The 16,096-nt window shown below is 39.6% G+C and overlaps 1 protein-coding gene across 2 annotated transcripts; it reads left to right on the top strand.

Annotated features, from left to right (window-relative positions):
* The first annotated feature begins 5,555 nt into the window (after positions 1-5,555).
* On the top strand, positions 5,556-15,559 carry LOC149831386 (protein PHYTOCHROME-DEPENDENT LATE-FLOWERING-like). Of its 2 annotated transcripts, XM_090013862.1 has the most exons (12): positions 5,556-5,847; positions 8,861-8,942; positions 9,034-9,098; positions 9,202-9,282; positions 9,737-9,817; positions 11,118-11,276; positions 11,358-11,456; positions 11,558-12,966; positions 13,223-13,449; positions 13,523-13,686; positions 13,779-13,817; positions 13,911-15,559. In XM_090013862.1, the coding sequence occupies exons 1-12, from the start codon at positions 5,704-5,706 to the stop codon at positions 15,390-15,392; spliced, it is 4,032 nt and encodes a 1,343-aa protein (XP_089869988.1). In that variant the 5' UTR covers positions 5,556-5,703; the 3' UTR covers positions 15,393-15,559. The 2 variants fall into 2 exon arrangements, with proteins under 2 accessions (XP_089869988.1, XP_089869989.1); XM_090013863.1 differs by lacking the exon at positions 9,034-9,098 and having other exon boundaries at positions 5,710-5,847.
* The last annotated feature ends 537 nt before the right edge of the window (positions 15,560-16,096 follow it).

Below are 16,096 nucleotides of genomic sequence, written 5' to 3'. Positions count from 1 at the left end.
GGAGAACTGGTTTTTCACCCAAAACCTAAGTGTATCTACCGAGTTAACCTATTTTGTCCTTGTCTTAACCAAATTTTAGTTAATATGAGTTTACCCCCTTCTCGTTTCTAAACCCAAGGCCCAAGCACACATCAACTTGGTATTAGAGCGAACCACATGCCACTTAAGAAAGGCCAAGATCAACCACCAAAAATGAATATTGAAATCATCAACAAGTTCATCGAGGAGACCAACACCAAACTCAATGGTGTTGAAAATCTCATGGCCAATTTCAAAACCAACCTTCAACATATAATGAATTTGTTGCAGCAACTCCAAATGAGTGTCCAAGCCACTCAACATTAGTTCCAATTCTTTAATGAAGGTGGAGGCTTTCATTAGGAGCATGATGATCGGGATGAGTAGGGTTGTAAGACTCACAAAGTTTTAGTGAACTTCTAAATAAAACTAAGTTTTAGTGGAATGCAAAACAAAGGAATTTGCAGAGCTAATTATACTTTGGATGTATATATCCTCAAGGATATACACTCAAAACATTCAAGGAGTCATATCATACTCAATTGGCAAAATGAAAAAAATTCATAGAGCCAATCATGCTTAGGATACGTACACGAACCTCCACGATAATTTTTGCCAAAAAAGTTTGGAGAGCCATAACAAGTTCGTTAAGCAAAATGAGCAATTCACAACGACAAAATTTGCTTGGTCTCATCTAGATGAAGCCAATGAAACAAAGTTTATTTTTTTTGGTGGCCCCGAAATATGTGGGCCCCATAAAATAATTGTGGGTCCCATATAAAATATTTCATAATTTCAAATAGTGGGTCCCACAGGGACATATAAGTCATTTTATTACTTCTCCCCTAAGTCTTGGATGGATAAGTTTTAAGTCACTTCACTTTTTAGATTTTGATGTGGATGAGATCCAACATATACCCATACCCATCCACATAAAAGTCTATAAATAGAGGAGAGCACCCTTCGCTTTTAAAAAAAAAAATATCTGGCCATCTCTCTCTTTTCTCTCTCTTGGTTGTATCCCAGGTTAAGCCTACTTGACTTAGACCAAGCCCACTTGAGGTGAGCTTGAGCCTGTATAGCCTAGACTAAGCCGACTTGGGTCAAACCTACTTGCCAGGTTAGCTTTTCTCTCTCTTCTTTTATTTTTTTGGTCTTAGCTTAGGTCAAGCCCACTTGACCTAGACAACCCATTTGAGGTGAGCATGAACATGCTTGACCTAGATTGAGCTCAATTGAGTCAAGACCACTTGACCTTGACAAATTAACTTTCTTTATCTCTTTCTTGACTAGGTCCAACCCATCTGACCTACATTGGGTTCACTTGAGGTAGGCTAGAACTGAGTTGTACCTAAACTAGGTTTGATCCATTTTTGACTCATACGTCTCTGTTTCTCTGTGTTGACAAGTTTTATATGAAACACTCTTGGTTGTAATCGTACCAGACATAAGAATGTGCCAGCCACAATGTAGGAGCACCTTTATGCTTGCGTTGAGCCACCTCTTATAAAATTTTAGTAGATTTGCATGTCACTCTCTCTATTTCAAGTTATTTTGTTGAAATAATTGTCGTGTATGATGGAATTTTCCTTATCGTACACCTTTCTAAAATAATATTGGGTCCTGGTCCTTGGTTCATGTCTTCTAGAGCATCACAAGCTTGCTTCGGTGTTCACGTGTATGCCCTTATGACTATTTCTCGATATTTATAGTGAATGATATGCCATAGGGTCCTAATCCTTGGTTTATGCCCAAAATGCCACTACAAGCATGCTTCGGTGTTCTCACGCATATCCTTGCAACTACTTTCCTATATATATATATATATATATATATATATATATATATATATATATATATATATATATATATATATATATATATATATTATTTTATGTACTTTACTTAGCTCGATGCATGATTTCATTCATTGAGCCATGCTTACACACTTTACTTAGCCCAATATGTGGTTTCATTTATCGGGCCCTACTTACACACTTTACTTAGCCCGATGTGTGGTTTCATTCACCAGGCCCTGCTTATGCACTTTACTTTACTATCATGCTATTATGTGTATAAGCTTCTGCTTTACATATTTACTTTGTCGTCGTGTTGTTTTGTGTACAAACTCCTACTTTTAATAAATATAACAGAAGTGTAATAAGCATACAAATGGTGACTAATCCTTATCGCCCAAAGTGATTCAAAAGCCTTGTCGCATTCAAAACATTGTTTGGCAAAAAACTCTTATTGAAAATGTTTCAAATTTTACACAAAATTGTATTTACATAAACATTTAATTCACTAGCGTAAGACTTAACTAAGATCTACGACTAGACCCTACTACTGTAGTAGAAGGATGCATCTGAACCAACTTGGCAGGGGTCTCACGACAAGATCTGTCACCCCACTACAGACAAGGTCATTCAAGCTTCTGGGCACACAAAAATATATAGCATAATAAACACCCAAACGACTTTGTTTGATGTCAAAGTTAAGTTCTCCTGCGTACTAGGAGGTGAACTCATAATTATCGAAACAATGCATTAGTTATAGGTATACTGACGAATGAATAAATATATGTTAATACTACTCATGCATCTTTTTATATAAGGTATTGATCTCGGTACATTATTGGACTGATTAGACGAATGACCCAAATTGTATCCGCATGGCTAAGCTAGGCTTGAAGAGCTTCTATTTTGGTTCACGGGATACCGATACGCTAAGTCGTGGAGACTTGAGCTACGATATTTTCAACTCCGGCCTTGAAGTGACTTTTTTGTCTTCAACATATTATACTCGTTAAATTTTGAATGTTTTTCTACCAGACCAAAAATGGTTCTAACCCCATTTTATGCGGGATACAGGTATTGAATCTGCGATGTGATATGCAGAGCAAGGTGACATCAAGATCAAAGGTTTCTCTAGACTTTGTTGGATATTTCGTTTACAAACCCAGTGTCTAGTACTGTTTTACTAAGGAGTATTGTTTGTAATAAATAACTTGTTTTGGTTTGCTTAATTGAAATATTTTGGTGGATAACGAGTGATTGACCACATACCTGTGATTTACCCGACATCTTCTAAAACCAACGAATAACTAACGTCTATTTTTGTTGTTAAAGTCTTTTCTAAATTTTGTTGTAAAGAAAAAACATCATGAAATTTGGACAATATTGTTTTGGAAATCTAGGGCATTACAAGGGCACACAAGGATCCATCCTTTGACGATACCTAGAGAAACGTGAAGCTGACTTGAGAATGCAACATTTTGATATTTTCCTTTCATGCTCCATTAAAATTATATTTTCCATATTCATGAAAAACCCCATGATTGGATATACAAAACCACAATTATTTTTTGTAAGCTAAATTGTTTCCTCTGAAAATATATTAGGATGCACCATAGCTCACCTCAATGGTGAAGCCCTAAGGTGGTACCCATGGCGTGAGCAAAACCATGGGACACCTACTTGGTTCGAATTCAAAAGAAAACTTCTAAAAAGTTTTGGACCCTCACCTTACATTAATAATAACATAGAAATGAAAAATATCTAGCAAAAGGGGTCTATCCAAGAATACCAAGTGAAATTCAATGACCTAAGTACAATGTGCAGAGATTGGTCTCAACCTGTTGTGTTAAGAACAAATTGTATTGATCCAAACCCAAATATCCATTTACTTGGGCTATCGGGGCACTCTCTCCTATTTTTGGATGGTTGAGCTTGGTGGGGACCACTCAAGGGACGTCTCTCTTATTTTTGGAGTTCAATGAAAGGTCATGCAAGTTGTGTTAATATGGCTCTACCAATGGAAGAAAGAAGACTGAGGAGATGATCTATTTCTAGAGGACATTGTTTTAGAAATAAACAAGGCAAAGAAAGCTTATTTAGATTTATCGTAGATCCATGAAGGTTTAATTAGATTTAGTAGAGCATTTACATTATTTTGGTAAATTATGTAAAAAGTTTATGAGGCCCTCTAGGCCTATGTATAGGCCTTGTTTTTAGCTTTGAAGTATGAAGGAATGAAAATTGAATCATCTCTCAATTTCTCTTTCTAAATATAGTCTCCCTTTTTTCTCTTCTTTTCTCTATCTCACGTCTCTCTCTCATTTTCTCTCTCTAGGGCTCGCCCTTCTCACTTCTTCTCTTTGGTGAACAAACCTCTAGTAGGTCGTATGCACTTACATTAGATCTTAAGTTGCTGCCCAAGGTCCGATAAACTGAATGTGCGGCAAATTTGTGTTCCGGCGGTCCTTACCTTCCCGAGCCAATCCCTAGTGGAACCGACCTCAATTAGCTAAACCAACTTATTGTAAAAGCCCTCTACTATGTTAGCCAAGTCGAGTAAGTCAGCTAAGCCTACTTTTTTAACCCCAACTAAGTGTGAACCTACCCAAACTCCAATAAGACTACCTACATTCTGTAGAATCCAAAAAAACCATCAAACTTCAAAAAATCCCCCAACCTAAACCTTGAGAAATCTGGATTTGATTTTTGGACCCAGTGTTCCTCACCGTGTCTTTAACCAACCCTCTAAATTTCACGATTTATGGGGTTTCCAGTACAGAGAACAAGATTTTATAAATCAAGTCTATCTATACCAATCAAATCTGTCCTGAAATTTCTTGCAACTTCAAAAGTTTATCTCTCTGTTTCTGAGTCCTCTAACCATCAAATTTGGTTTGAACCCACCTTAGGGTGTCCAGAATCATCCCATAAAATTTGGGATTTAACTAACAAGGAAAGTAACTCCATTGATGCCAATGGACCAGATTTATTTTGATATTTGATTGAATCCTGCTTCAATTAATAAGATTTGGTAAGATCAAATAATATCCTATTACAATCGGATCTAGATATGGTTTTGACTTTTTTTTGGTACCGAATCCAACCGATATTCGGATTTGATGGATTTCCAAACCCGATCATATGTTAAAAAATGGAATTGATATGAGCTTTTCACCATCTGAGTCCAAATCCAAATATGAATCCTACAAATCCGTTTCGACCACAACCAGTTCGTCCAATTTGGCATTGGTCACAACTGATCCGAATCCAAACCATTTACATCCCTAGCTCCGTTCATAAAAATGAATAAAGAGTGAAATCTTCCAGTTTAGGGATATAAACTGTTTGGATTTGGATTGGATATTGCCAATACCATATTCCACTAATAGGATGTTGACTCAACATATTCATATTAGAACATATTAGAACGGTGAAAAGCTTATACCAGATCTGCTTTTTTACATGTAAATAGATTCGACTATCCATCAACTTTGGATATTTCTTGGATTAGGTAGCAAAAAAATCAAAACCATATTTGCATCTGACTATAATATTTGATTATAGTATGAAAAAATTTCGGCTTACCAAAAGCAACTAAACGGAATCGAATTCGGTCGGATTTCGGATAAAATCCGATTCACTGACATCCCTAAATGGTACTTCCGATATTTATTTCAGACACGTGGGAGAAAAACGTAGTTTTAAGTAGCACTATAAATACGCCCCCAATCTCCGTCTACCATGATCGTTTTGACATCAGCTCTGAGTTTTCTCCGTTTCCTCGCAACCCTACTCTCTCTCTCTCTCTCTCTCTCTCTCTCTCTCGGCCTGGTTCCGAGTTGATGTTCTTCGTCCGCTCGATCTGATCCTTCCTCCTCCTCCGTCGGAGATGGGGATTTCCTTCAAAGTATCGAAGAAAGGAACTCGGTTCCGAGCTAAACCGGTTCAATTGGGAACTCCGGGCGAAGATGTAGGCGATCACTCTAAGGAGAGCGACGATCCGTTTGTTCCGGAAAAAAGGCAGAAAACCGAGGTAATTTTCTGGTTTTGCTGATTTTTTTTTTTTTTTTTTGGGGGGGGGGGGGGGGTCGTGTTTCCGATGGGTAGATCCTAATTTTTGTCTCTTTTGTGGTTCTCCCTTTGTTCTCGTGTGCGTGTTTGTCCTTCTGGGTTCTATCGGTTTTGGGGAGTTGGGGATTTTGTAGAATTTTACGCTTTAGAGACGCCATAGGGGTTTTATGCGTCGACTTGAGATTGAATTTTTTTTTCGTTTAAGAATGGTTTCTTTGGATTTTTTGTTTATGTAATTACCGAACTTTGTTAATTTTGGTGATTCTCTTAATGATTTTTGGTTTTTAGGTAATTAATGACACTTTCTTTTTGTAGTTTGTTCTTTCTGATGCTAGAATGAATTCGAGCTCTTATGTTTCTTTTGAAGTTTTGGTTTCTTCTGATTCATGTTTTCTTCGCTGTTTTGAAGGATTTAGTCGATTTTATGTTTTAGAGGCTCAGTGGGGGTTTATCTGGGTCGACACTTGTGATGAAATAGTTAAGAGTTTTGGGTGTGAGGTGCTTTTTCTGTGCGGTATTGGTTATGAAATTACTCTCATTGAATTCTTCAGCACGCTTGGTTAAACGTTTGACTTGTTTTAGAGGATGCCTGCATTCCTGCTTCATGTATGTTTTCTTTTGTTTGGCTTGCATTATTTCCGTTGCATTTTACTGTTCTTTCTGTAGTCTTGGTGGTTTTGCTTGTTAAGGATTTGTCCTGCATTACGTAGAGGTAAATGTTTCACTGATACGGCTGTATATAGTGAGAGTTAATGAATGATGTATGTAACAAAGTATAAGCTACATAATTTGGTATTAATAGTGATTTTTTTTTAAATTCAAGTACCTATAGCATGATATGCGGTTGACAAAAGAAGAGAATCAAAAGGAAAAAAAAGATTAGGAGTCCTATATTGGTAAATTTTGTATATATAAAATTCATGTTGTCTTCTGCTCTTGGGGCGTGTTTGTTACACCCGCACCGGTGGGACACAGGTTTCAGACGAAGGTGCCCTCCATGGGAAATTGCTTCTCAAGGGGGGAAGGTGTGGTACAGGTTTCATATGAAAATCTGTTGTTTCATGTGAAACCTAGTGAGCTCCACTGGCTGTCTCCGGTGCTGTGTTTGTCTGTCTCAGCCCTTGCAGGAAACAACACTCTTTCTCATACGAAAGGGGGTCCCCTTTCGTGTGAAAGGGACCTGAAACAAACACCCCCTTGCGTTGATTGTGAAAAGAACAAAAAATATGGAGTTTTCACGGAAAAGGAACGGGTTTCAAGCCAATTAGTGTGTTCACAATGTTATGTGGGGGAATATTAAGACCTGATATTGGGCGGTGAGGATCTCTTAAGTGGTGCACTGGAAGAATTGGTTAGAAATAGGGGAGGATAAATTAAGGAGGCCATGCTTTTTATATAATGGCTGTTCCCAGTGAGCTGTTCATGTGAAGATTCTATAAATTAGCAGGTGACACCCTCAAACAACAACAACAACTACGCCTTCATCCCAAAACCAGGTGACACTCTCAATCCTACAAAAAATGGCTAGAGTTCTCCATTGGCATGTTTGAAGCTGAGGTCTTAGAAACAGAAAAGAATTATAGGTTAAAGCGATCAGGTTTTGATAATGGATACTCCAAATGAAATGCTCTTCTAAAGATTCCCTTTGTCAATCCCTTTCTTCATCACCCTTCCAGTTGCCTTTTTCTTGCTGGAACTTGGAAGCAAGGCTACTTGCTGAGCTTGTTTCTTGAAAGGATGAGAACAGCACACAAGCTAGCTCCATAGAGGGATATGGTCTAGTTTTGGTGGGTATGAGAATGATTTAGTGGAGAGGGTGAAGGGTTTTCGGAGAAGGAATCTCATAGTCATGTATAATGGAAGAGGAAATTACTGTGCCATAAAAATATGTAACTAATGATACAGGATCATGATTCTAATTTATCTCTAAGTTATCAATTTAGGAACTTTCTTTTTTTAACACATTTCTGGTTTTCTTCCTCAGTTGATTTTCTTACCGTTGTCCATAAAAACAAGCTTGAAGTTTGATCCTGGAAAACCATTGCTTCTTTGGTGTGGCACAGGCTATTTACCTCCTATTTTGGTAAAGCTATCCAAATGCATCACCTGTTTTATGAGACACTTTAAGCATTGGTCATGAACCGATCTCTAGGTTGTCCCTAAGAAAATTTCAATTAGATTCACCTGCTTTCAGATTACCTGAAAAGTTATCTATTGGGCAACAATAGCTCCATGCAACAATATTCAGGATGAGGGCACTATAACAATAGAACTGTGAAAGAGATCAACATGGTTTTCTGCAGTCATAAAAAATATTTTTGCTTTGCTAGTGTAAACCCTTGTATTGATAGCTGATGGTGCATAATGATTAATTTGAAGTTTTGAACCTACTTTGGAATTAGAACGATCATAGTGTCAATTGAAATACCACAGCAGCATGCAGATCTCATGGGAGATAACCATTGTTTCAATGTCTATGATATTCAAAAGGAAATGATTTTACCACCAAGCACAACCTCAATAATTATGCTGCTTTTGTAAATTCATGGCTATTTTAATGCAAAATCTCCACCCCTAAAATATCTATATTGTGTAGAAATGGCAGCTTGATAATACATGCTTGATTTCTAGGCTCCATTTCAGGTTCCTTTACTGCTAGTCTGTTAAAAAATATGGTGTCAAGAACACATACGCAGAAGAAGATGAATCTGTGGGGATATCTTGCTTATGTTCTATGGTTCTTATTCAATGTGTTGCATGTTCCTTCCTTTACACATCTTCAGTAGACGTCAAAACTATGGACTTGCTCATGATATTAAGCATTTTGAACAATCTGAATAAGGAAATAATCTCTGGAAGTTTACAAGTCTTAGTTTGTTTTTCATTTGATTCCTTTATTTCCAACTCATTTTCGACAGACTGGTGTTGTTGATGATGCTGACAATTCTAATTGTAATATTTGTTTTTATCTGCAGTCTTCAGTTTCTGCTGTGGGCAATGGCAATGCTGATCATTCAATTTTATCAAATGGTTCTGAAGTGTGTCCGGCTGATCCAGGTGAGGTTCCTTATTTATATGTGTCAACTGCCAACTCTGTCCAATTATTCTTGTAGATTGCTGACTTTCTTGATTGTTCTTTTCCCACTAGAGCAAGAAGTGTCCTTTTCTCTGAACCTTTTCCCAAATGGATTTTCTATCGGAACACCAACTGAGGTTATAAGGCATTGTACTTTTGTTCAGCTTGACAGAATTGTCATATGTTGCTTGTTGTTGGCATCAGAGGTGCTCTTTTGTAAATCATCTGTTGTAATTTCAGAAGGGGAAGCCTCTGCCTCTGCTTCAAGATGCACCAAAATTGCTTTATCCTTATAATAGGGCATCAGAGGCTCTCTTCTCTGTAAGTATAATATCATGCTCAAAATGCTACAACAATTCACATCAACTAGACTATCCTTTGAGTATAATTAATATGTTAGACGTCTGCTTTCAAGTGTCAGTCTTTTTTTTCTTTCAAAAGAAAATGTTAAACTTTGGCCCAACTAAACTATGGTGCAGTTTTTGCACAATATATGTTATCTACTTTGCAATTTATGTTTTTGAATCTGTTCGATGTGGAATTTCTTGTCCATCTTATTTTTTATTTTCTAAACAAAAAAGATCCATTTTGTGCTTCCTTTTATGGCATTAAAAAGTTTGTAAGTTAAAATGTTTCTTATAGCCTATAGGAATTTCTGAATGATGAATTTGTGACTCAATAATGTGAGAAACTTATGCTTCTCTATTCTAGTTATTCCATTCAGAGACATTGCTAAATTTGGATATGAAACCTAACTATGTCAACTGGCCTGCAGGCCATTGAATCGGGTTCTTTGCCTGCTGAGATACTGGATGAAATACCCTGCAAATATGTTGATGGGACACTAGCTTGTGAGGTGAGTTATTGATGCGATCTCTTCAAGAAAAATACTTTTGGAATCTTCATTGCTCTAGACTGACTTGGGAGATATGTTTTTGACAAGTGCATGTCATGGGCATCTTCATCTAAAGGTAGTGGTTATAGAAATTCTAAATGATTTAGGTTTTGATATCATTCACATTCGTCATTCTTAGTTAGTGTTGAAAAACAGCTAGACATTATCTGTATTAAATTTAGAGAGCTGTAAAGTTGAAGTTACTGTTAACTTTGACTTTAAGCAGTGTTTACTCTCTGGGAGACTTTCATTCTTGGAATCAAATCTATTCTGGTATGAAACCACTAAATTGTAACATTATTAACCGTGATATGGAGTTCTTTTTCCTTTTTAATTTTCCTTGGAGTGGGGGGATGGTAACTTATCTGAGCCAGTGTCATGGTAGTTAACTCACTCGGAAAATAAATGTGATATTCACAATCATCCAAGTTCACTGTAGCTGTTGAAAATGACCCACTTGATGGGTCATAATTGCTACTTGTTTTGGATTTCCCTTTGTTTTCTGTTCATCTTTAGAAGGATTGTTTCAGCATGAAACTTATTCTTTTCCAATGGCTTCTGTTCATTGTACGTTCTGTGTTCATGTTCTTCTGTTGTGCTTTTGTCACTATCTGTGTAGAACAAATTTTTATTGAAATGTCATGGATTTTTCACTTTTCAGCTACAAACTGGATGTTAAAGCTGAAAGTGGAGGAGAGTGTATTTTTACTGTCTACATAACTAGGTTTAAGTTTGGATCTCTTTGAAAAATAAGATGCTTGTAAGTTGAAATGCTACATTAGATAGGAACCACAATGAGTGATTACTATGTGCTGCTATAAAACTTGACACACTTCCAGAGCTCATGCTATCTCACAACATCTTCACCTATTTATGTGACAACAGATGCTCCATTAGGGTTAGCAAAGAGGAAGGCCCTATAATAACAACTTCATTTTGTTAATGAGTATGGGTATACAAAGAAGAAGACCCCATAGAAACAACTTCATTTCGTTAATGAGTATGGGTATAAACCAGGTCTATATATATTAGCCCTTTGCAATGGTTTTAAGAAGCAAATGGCACAAAACCCCCGTATACAAGAGATAATTATGAAAAGAATAAAGAATCACAAAAAAAAAGGCAACACTATCCTACATTTCCTTACAACGACTAAACTGCCCTTCCGTACAAGATATACAGGTTTAACAATGTTTGCACATTTTGAGTGGGTGGTTCTCTCTGTCATTGTTTAGTAATTAATACATGAATGGCTTTTCAGGTAAGGGATTATCGTAAATGTGTGACTGCACCAGGAAACTTTGTTTCTGGTGATGGTTCTCCAATCATTCATAAAGTCCATCTGCGGATGTCAATGGAAAATGTTGTGAAGGACATGCCATCCATCACAGATAGCTCTTGGAGTTATGGCGATCTACTGGTTAGTATGTGCAAATGGTACATTAGCGGTGTGCCCTAAGTTCTTAGGGTTTGTTTATAACTCACTCTATTGTGGACCTAGGAAGTTGAGTCACGGATAGTGAAAGCACTGCAACCAGAACTGTGTTTGGACCCTGTCCCAATGTTGGACAGACTGAGCGCTGACCCAGTAAAAAACAAGGTATCATTTCTGATACTGAGTGCAGCATGGATGAGTTCTCCTTCTGTCTTGCAGGTGGTATAGTGAATGACTAACGGCTTATGTTTAAACACCATTTGCAGCTCAATCTCGATATCAGTTTGCATCGTAAAAGAATGAGACAATCACCTTCAGTGCAGGTATTGTCTCACAGTCTATCACATGGAAAGAAAGTCTCAATAGACAGGGTAGTTGAGAACGAGAAAAGTCAGTTGGCACTGCCTTCAGTTGATGCAGCTATTCAGCATCTTCCCTACAATGTAGCTGCACAGTCCCTTCCATCACCCTCCTTAAGACCCCAAAGCACTGGACAAGAGTTCTCTAGACAGGCGTTGGCCATGGCCTCCCAACCTAAGTACACGACAACAATCAGCAACTCAAAGAGTGGACATGATCAGGCATCAGGCATCGCTCCTGCAAATACCTCAGTAATTAATACAAACTTTATTTCAGCCACTGGGCAAGATTTGCAGAGTTCTTACAAGAATCCGAGAATTTCTAGTGTTCTTGGAAAGCGAGAGGGTCAAAGTATGCAGATGCCATCTAACTTTGAAGCAAAAAGGCCAAGGCAGGAACAACTTGGCTTAGATGGAATCCATCAGCAGCATTCTGGTTCTCAGTTGGATTACTCCCTCCTTGGAGCGGATACTCCATGGAAAAGCACGCTGCAGCAGCAGCAGTTTGAGAGCAAAAGAATCCAGAATGCCAATGTTCTTAGTCAGAAGCATCCTCAACAGCTGGAAAATGATGCAAGGCAAACCGTTCTTGAGGGAATTCCAAAACCTGAAGCAGGGGTTCCTTCTTATCTTGAAGAGAGGGGGATGAGATATAATGTGAAAGTGGAGCAGCCTGAAATGGTAAAGTTGGAAAAACAAGATTCTGTGATGAGTAGAGATGATCAAAGTGCACTTGGGATGGAGCCCAATCAGACAGATCCGCAGTTGCAACCACAACAATTAGCTCAGCAACCATTCATGAGATATCCTCTGCAGTCACAGTGGCATAATCTTAGTCATTTGATAGATAAAGACCAGAAAAAAGAAGATACTTCTCAGAGAAGGAAACACACACCAAATTCTCGTGTTTCTGGTGGAACAATGGAAAACTCACCTGTGTCATCTAGATCTGGAGAAATCTCTAGTGGTTCCCTGGGGGCACACTACAGCAGCATGAACACAACTCCTGCTGTTGGATTGCAAAAGGACAAAGCACTATCTGTGCCAGATGCTGCAGCTGGGGCCACCTCTGTCAACTCTGGTCTTACTGATTCCGTGATGAGACAACAACAGAATGTGGTGACTGGGAAGAGAAAAACAATTCCCCTTACAAAAATCCCTACCGTCGGGTCTCCTGCAAGCGTGAACACTCTGAATCCCCCTTTTAGTGCAAACAGTCCTTCTATTGGAACCCCGCCTGTACCACCACCCTTAGGGCCAAAGCCTGATCCAGCATTTGTGGAGAGATTCTCAAAGCTTGAAGTGGTGATCCAAAGGTACATCGGTGATCAAACTCAGCAATTTTGTATACATTACCTATTCTTTGGGGCATGAACTAGGCCCTGGCATGTGTACAGTTGTTTTAACAACTGACGAACGGTCAACTTAGGCCAAGCAACTGGAGTTCCTAGACCTGGATGTTGAACTTGAACTGATTAGAGTTCCAAGTTTGATCCCATGATTTTGTTGTTCTGTTTCACTGGCTCTGCCTACCTGACTCAATTCTATGGGGTGCTTGTGTTGCATTTCCAGATATGGGCTCAACTGTAAGAAGAATAAAGTTGATGAATATCATGAAAGGAAACCGTTTCAGCATACACCTCAGTTCATCGTAGCACATCTTTCAAATGCTCAGAATAACGATGATGTTGATGACGAAATGTTTACCAAGTCACTGGCAAAATCCCTTCATGGTGGCAGCATGAATATCTGTAAAACTAGGATCCTGGTGTGTGTTCGACCCAAGCAGATATTTCAAGGTACCTATTTTCACTTGCATGCTAACAGTCATTTGAAGCTCCTGTTGATGATTCTTGTATCGTATTTTTGCAGCAAATGGCATCCCTGTCGTTATACCAGCAGCTCGAAACAGATTATGTATGTCTGAGAGGGCCAAAGATGGCATGGTAGAAGCTATGGTGCAATATGGTGATGAAGATGAAGGCAGTGACTTCTTGTCGTATCCCCAAGATTCTCTTCCTACATTGCCCAACACGGTGAGTGATGCAACTGCCAGTTATTGACTTTGAGCTCACTTTCTGTCGACTATACCCCTTGTTTTTCTCTTACATATTTCTTTTGTCAACAGCACTATGCAGACTTATTTGCTGCGCAATTCGGTGCATTGGTATGTTACTGTGCAAAATATTCAGCCAGTTAAGAGGTCTGTCTTTGGTTTTCTCATTTTGTTGACGTCTGGGATCGATTTTTTCTAATGTAGATGATTCGTGATGGATACGAAGTCAATGATCAGATACAATTGACGTCAACCCGGCCAGGTGCTGTTGCAGCTGGTGGCCAATCTTCGCCTTCTGTTCCTTTGGGTGGTCCAGCACATGAGATGGCATATCAGCAGCCTATCTCAGGCCAAACTGTGGGTTCAGCAGGTATCATGAGCAGTGGCATTCAGCCTATGAACCCTCCACCCATGTCGTCTCAGAGTCTGCTAACCAGTCCAAGGATGCAACACGCTGGAGTTGTCCAGTCCCCACACATTCAATCAGGTTATTTGCCAGCACAGTCGAGACCACACCACTTAGATCCGACATCACATCTTGCTGCAGTTCAACAGCAGCCTCCCCAGCAACCATCGATCCAGCAGCAGCAACATCAGTACTCACAGTTTCAGAGATCCGCCCTCGGCTCAAACAATCCACTGGCACAGCTAAATGCAGTTGGTCCCCCTGTTGGTAATCATATGGTCAGCAGTTCCAGCAATCTGCAGCTTCAGTTACTTCAGCAGCAGCAACAACAACAGCCGCAACAACAGCCGCAGGTGAGAAAGGTGATGGGAGCACTTTCTGGCATGGGCATGGCGAACATGGGGAGCGGCATGGCCAGCAGTCCTATGCAACCAAGTGGTGGGGCAGGTGGCCTGGGAAATTTTGTTGGCCTTGGTGGAATAGGCATGGGCATGGGGCACATGGGGCCTAGCATGTCAGCACCAATGGGCACCATATCTGGTTTGGGCAATATGAATCCGATGGGTCTCAACACTGCTTCCAATGTCAGCAACGTCTTAAGCCAGCAGCTACGCTTAACTCCTGCCCATGCCAGTGCAATGATGGCCAACAAACTCAGGCTGATGAACAGAGGGAGGGGCATCCTGGGGCCAACCTCCATGAGGAGCCCAATTGACAGTTTAGGTGGAATTCCTGGCTCTGGACCAATGTCAATTCTGGGGCAGACGCTGAACAGGACCAACATGAGTCCCATGCAACGTTCAACAGTGACACCCATGGGTCCTCCAAAGATCCCTGGAACAAACTTTTACATGAACCAGCATCCGCAATTTCAACAGCAGCTGCAATTTCAGCAACAGCAGATGCAGCAGCAACTGGGCTCTCCACTTCAGCAGTCGCTAGTGGGCAGTGTCCCACAGCAGGTCGGCTCACCACCAGGGCTCACCATGCAGCAACAAATGAACCAGCAGCAGCAGCTACAACAACAGCCACAACCTCAGCAGCAAATTAGCCCTCAGCAGCTGAGCCAACAGTCCCCATTGAGCCCACCACAGCAACTAAGTTCAGGTGCTGTCCAGCAATTGGTTACTCAACAGCAGATGAATGTGGCCGGTGCTGGTGCTGGCCCAGCAAGCCCACAGCTGAGCTCACAGACCATGGGATCTGTGGGTAGCATTACAAGCTCGCCCATGGACCTGCAAGGGGTGAGCAAAGGCAATTCTAATATTAATACTAACTAGATGAGAAATGGATCTTCAAATTGGAGATAAGATAGATTAGAAGATTTGATGAATAGGCTGTAAATATGGACAGTGTTTGTCGCATGGTTTTGTAAAATCAATCGCAGGTGTATAGCTTCTCCTTTTATTTTCTGAGAAAACAATGATGGTAGCTCTCTCTCGCTCTCATATGTCTGTGCACGTGGAAATGTTCTAGTCAGGACCCATTTTCCTTAGGCCCTAAGCATGGCTGCATGAGTTACTTTTTTTTAATCTAAACATGTAAATGTATTTATCATTGTTATTAAGTGGCTTGCTTTCGATCGACCAAAAAAATTAGAATTTGTCAAGTTTTAGTTCGTTGATTTTTCACTCTTTTAGGAAACACGTGCATGAAAAATACTTAATTTAATGTTTGTTCTAACTGAAAAAGAGAAAATCACTTGCAACCACGATTTACTGGGACACTAAGATGGTTCTTGACTAGAATTATATATATATATAAAGTGGTAGCTGCACAACCCATAGGTGTGCAACTACCAGTGATTACGCGGGGCGTGATGGACGGGACGGCCGGCCAGCGCCCAAAAACTGCAAAAAAATGCTAAAAGCGGTGCTTTTGAAGTGTCCTTAAAGGTACCAGTTTTGCTCGAACTTTTAGCGGCACTTTAAAGTGTCCTTAATGCCTATGGAGGGAAGTGCTGGTAAAGTGCTGAAGCTGCAAG

This window comes from Nuphar pumila, chromosome 7, assembly GCF_984573655.1.
Source record: "Nuphar pumila chromosome 7, dmNupPumi1.hap1.1, whole genome shotgun sequence".
NCBI lineage: Eukaryota > Viridiplantae > Streptophyta > Magnoliopsida > Nymphaeales > Nymphaeaceae > Nuphar > Nuphar pumila.
This window is presented reverse-complemented; position numbering and strand designations above follow the sequence as displayed.

What these genes read in the sequence shown, in the direction of transcription:
- LOC149831386 (XM_090013862.1), top strand. Translation starts at nt 5,704, where the DNA reads ATGGGGATTTCCTTCAAAGTATCGAAGAAAGGAACTCGGTTCCGAGCT. An exon ending in AAAAAAGGCAGAAAACCGAG is followed by an intron (nt 5,848 to 8,860) that starts GTAATTTTCTGG and finishes TTTTATCTGCAG; the next exon opens with TCTTCAGTTTCTGCTGTGGG. An exon ending in ACCCAAGCAGATATTTCAAG is followed by an intron (nt 13,450 to 13,522) that starts GTACCTATTTTC and finishes GTATTTTTGCAG; the next exon opens with CAAATGGCATCCCTGTCGTT.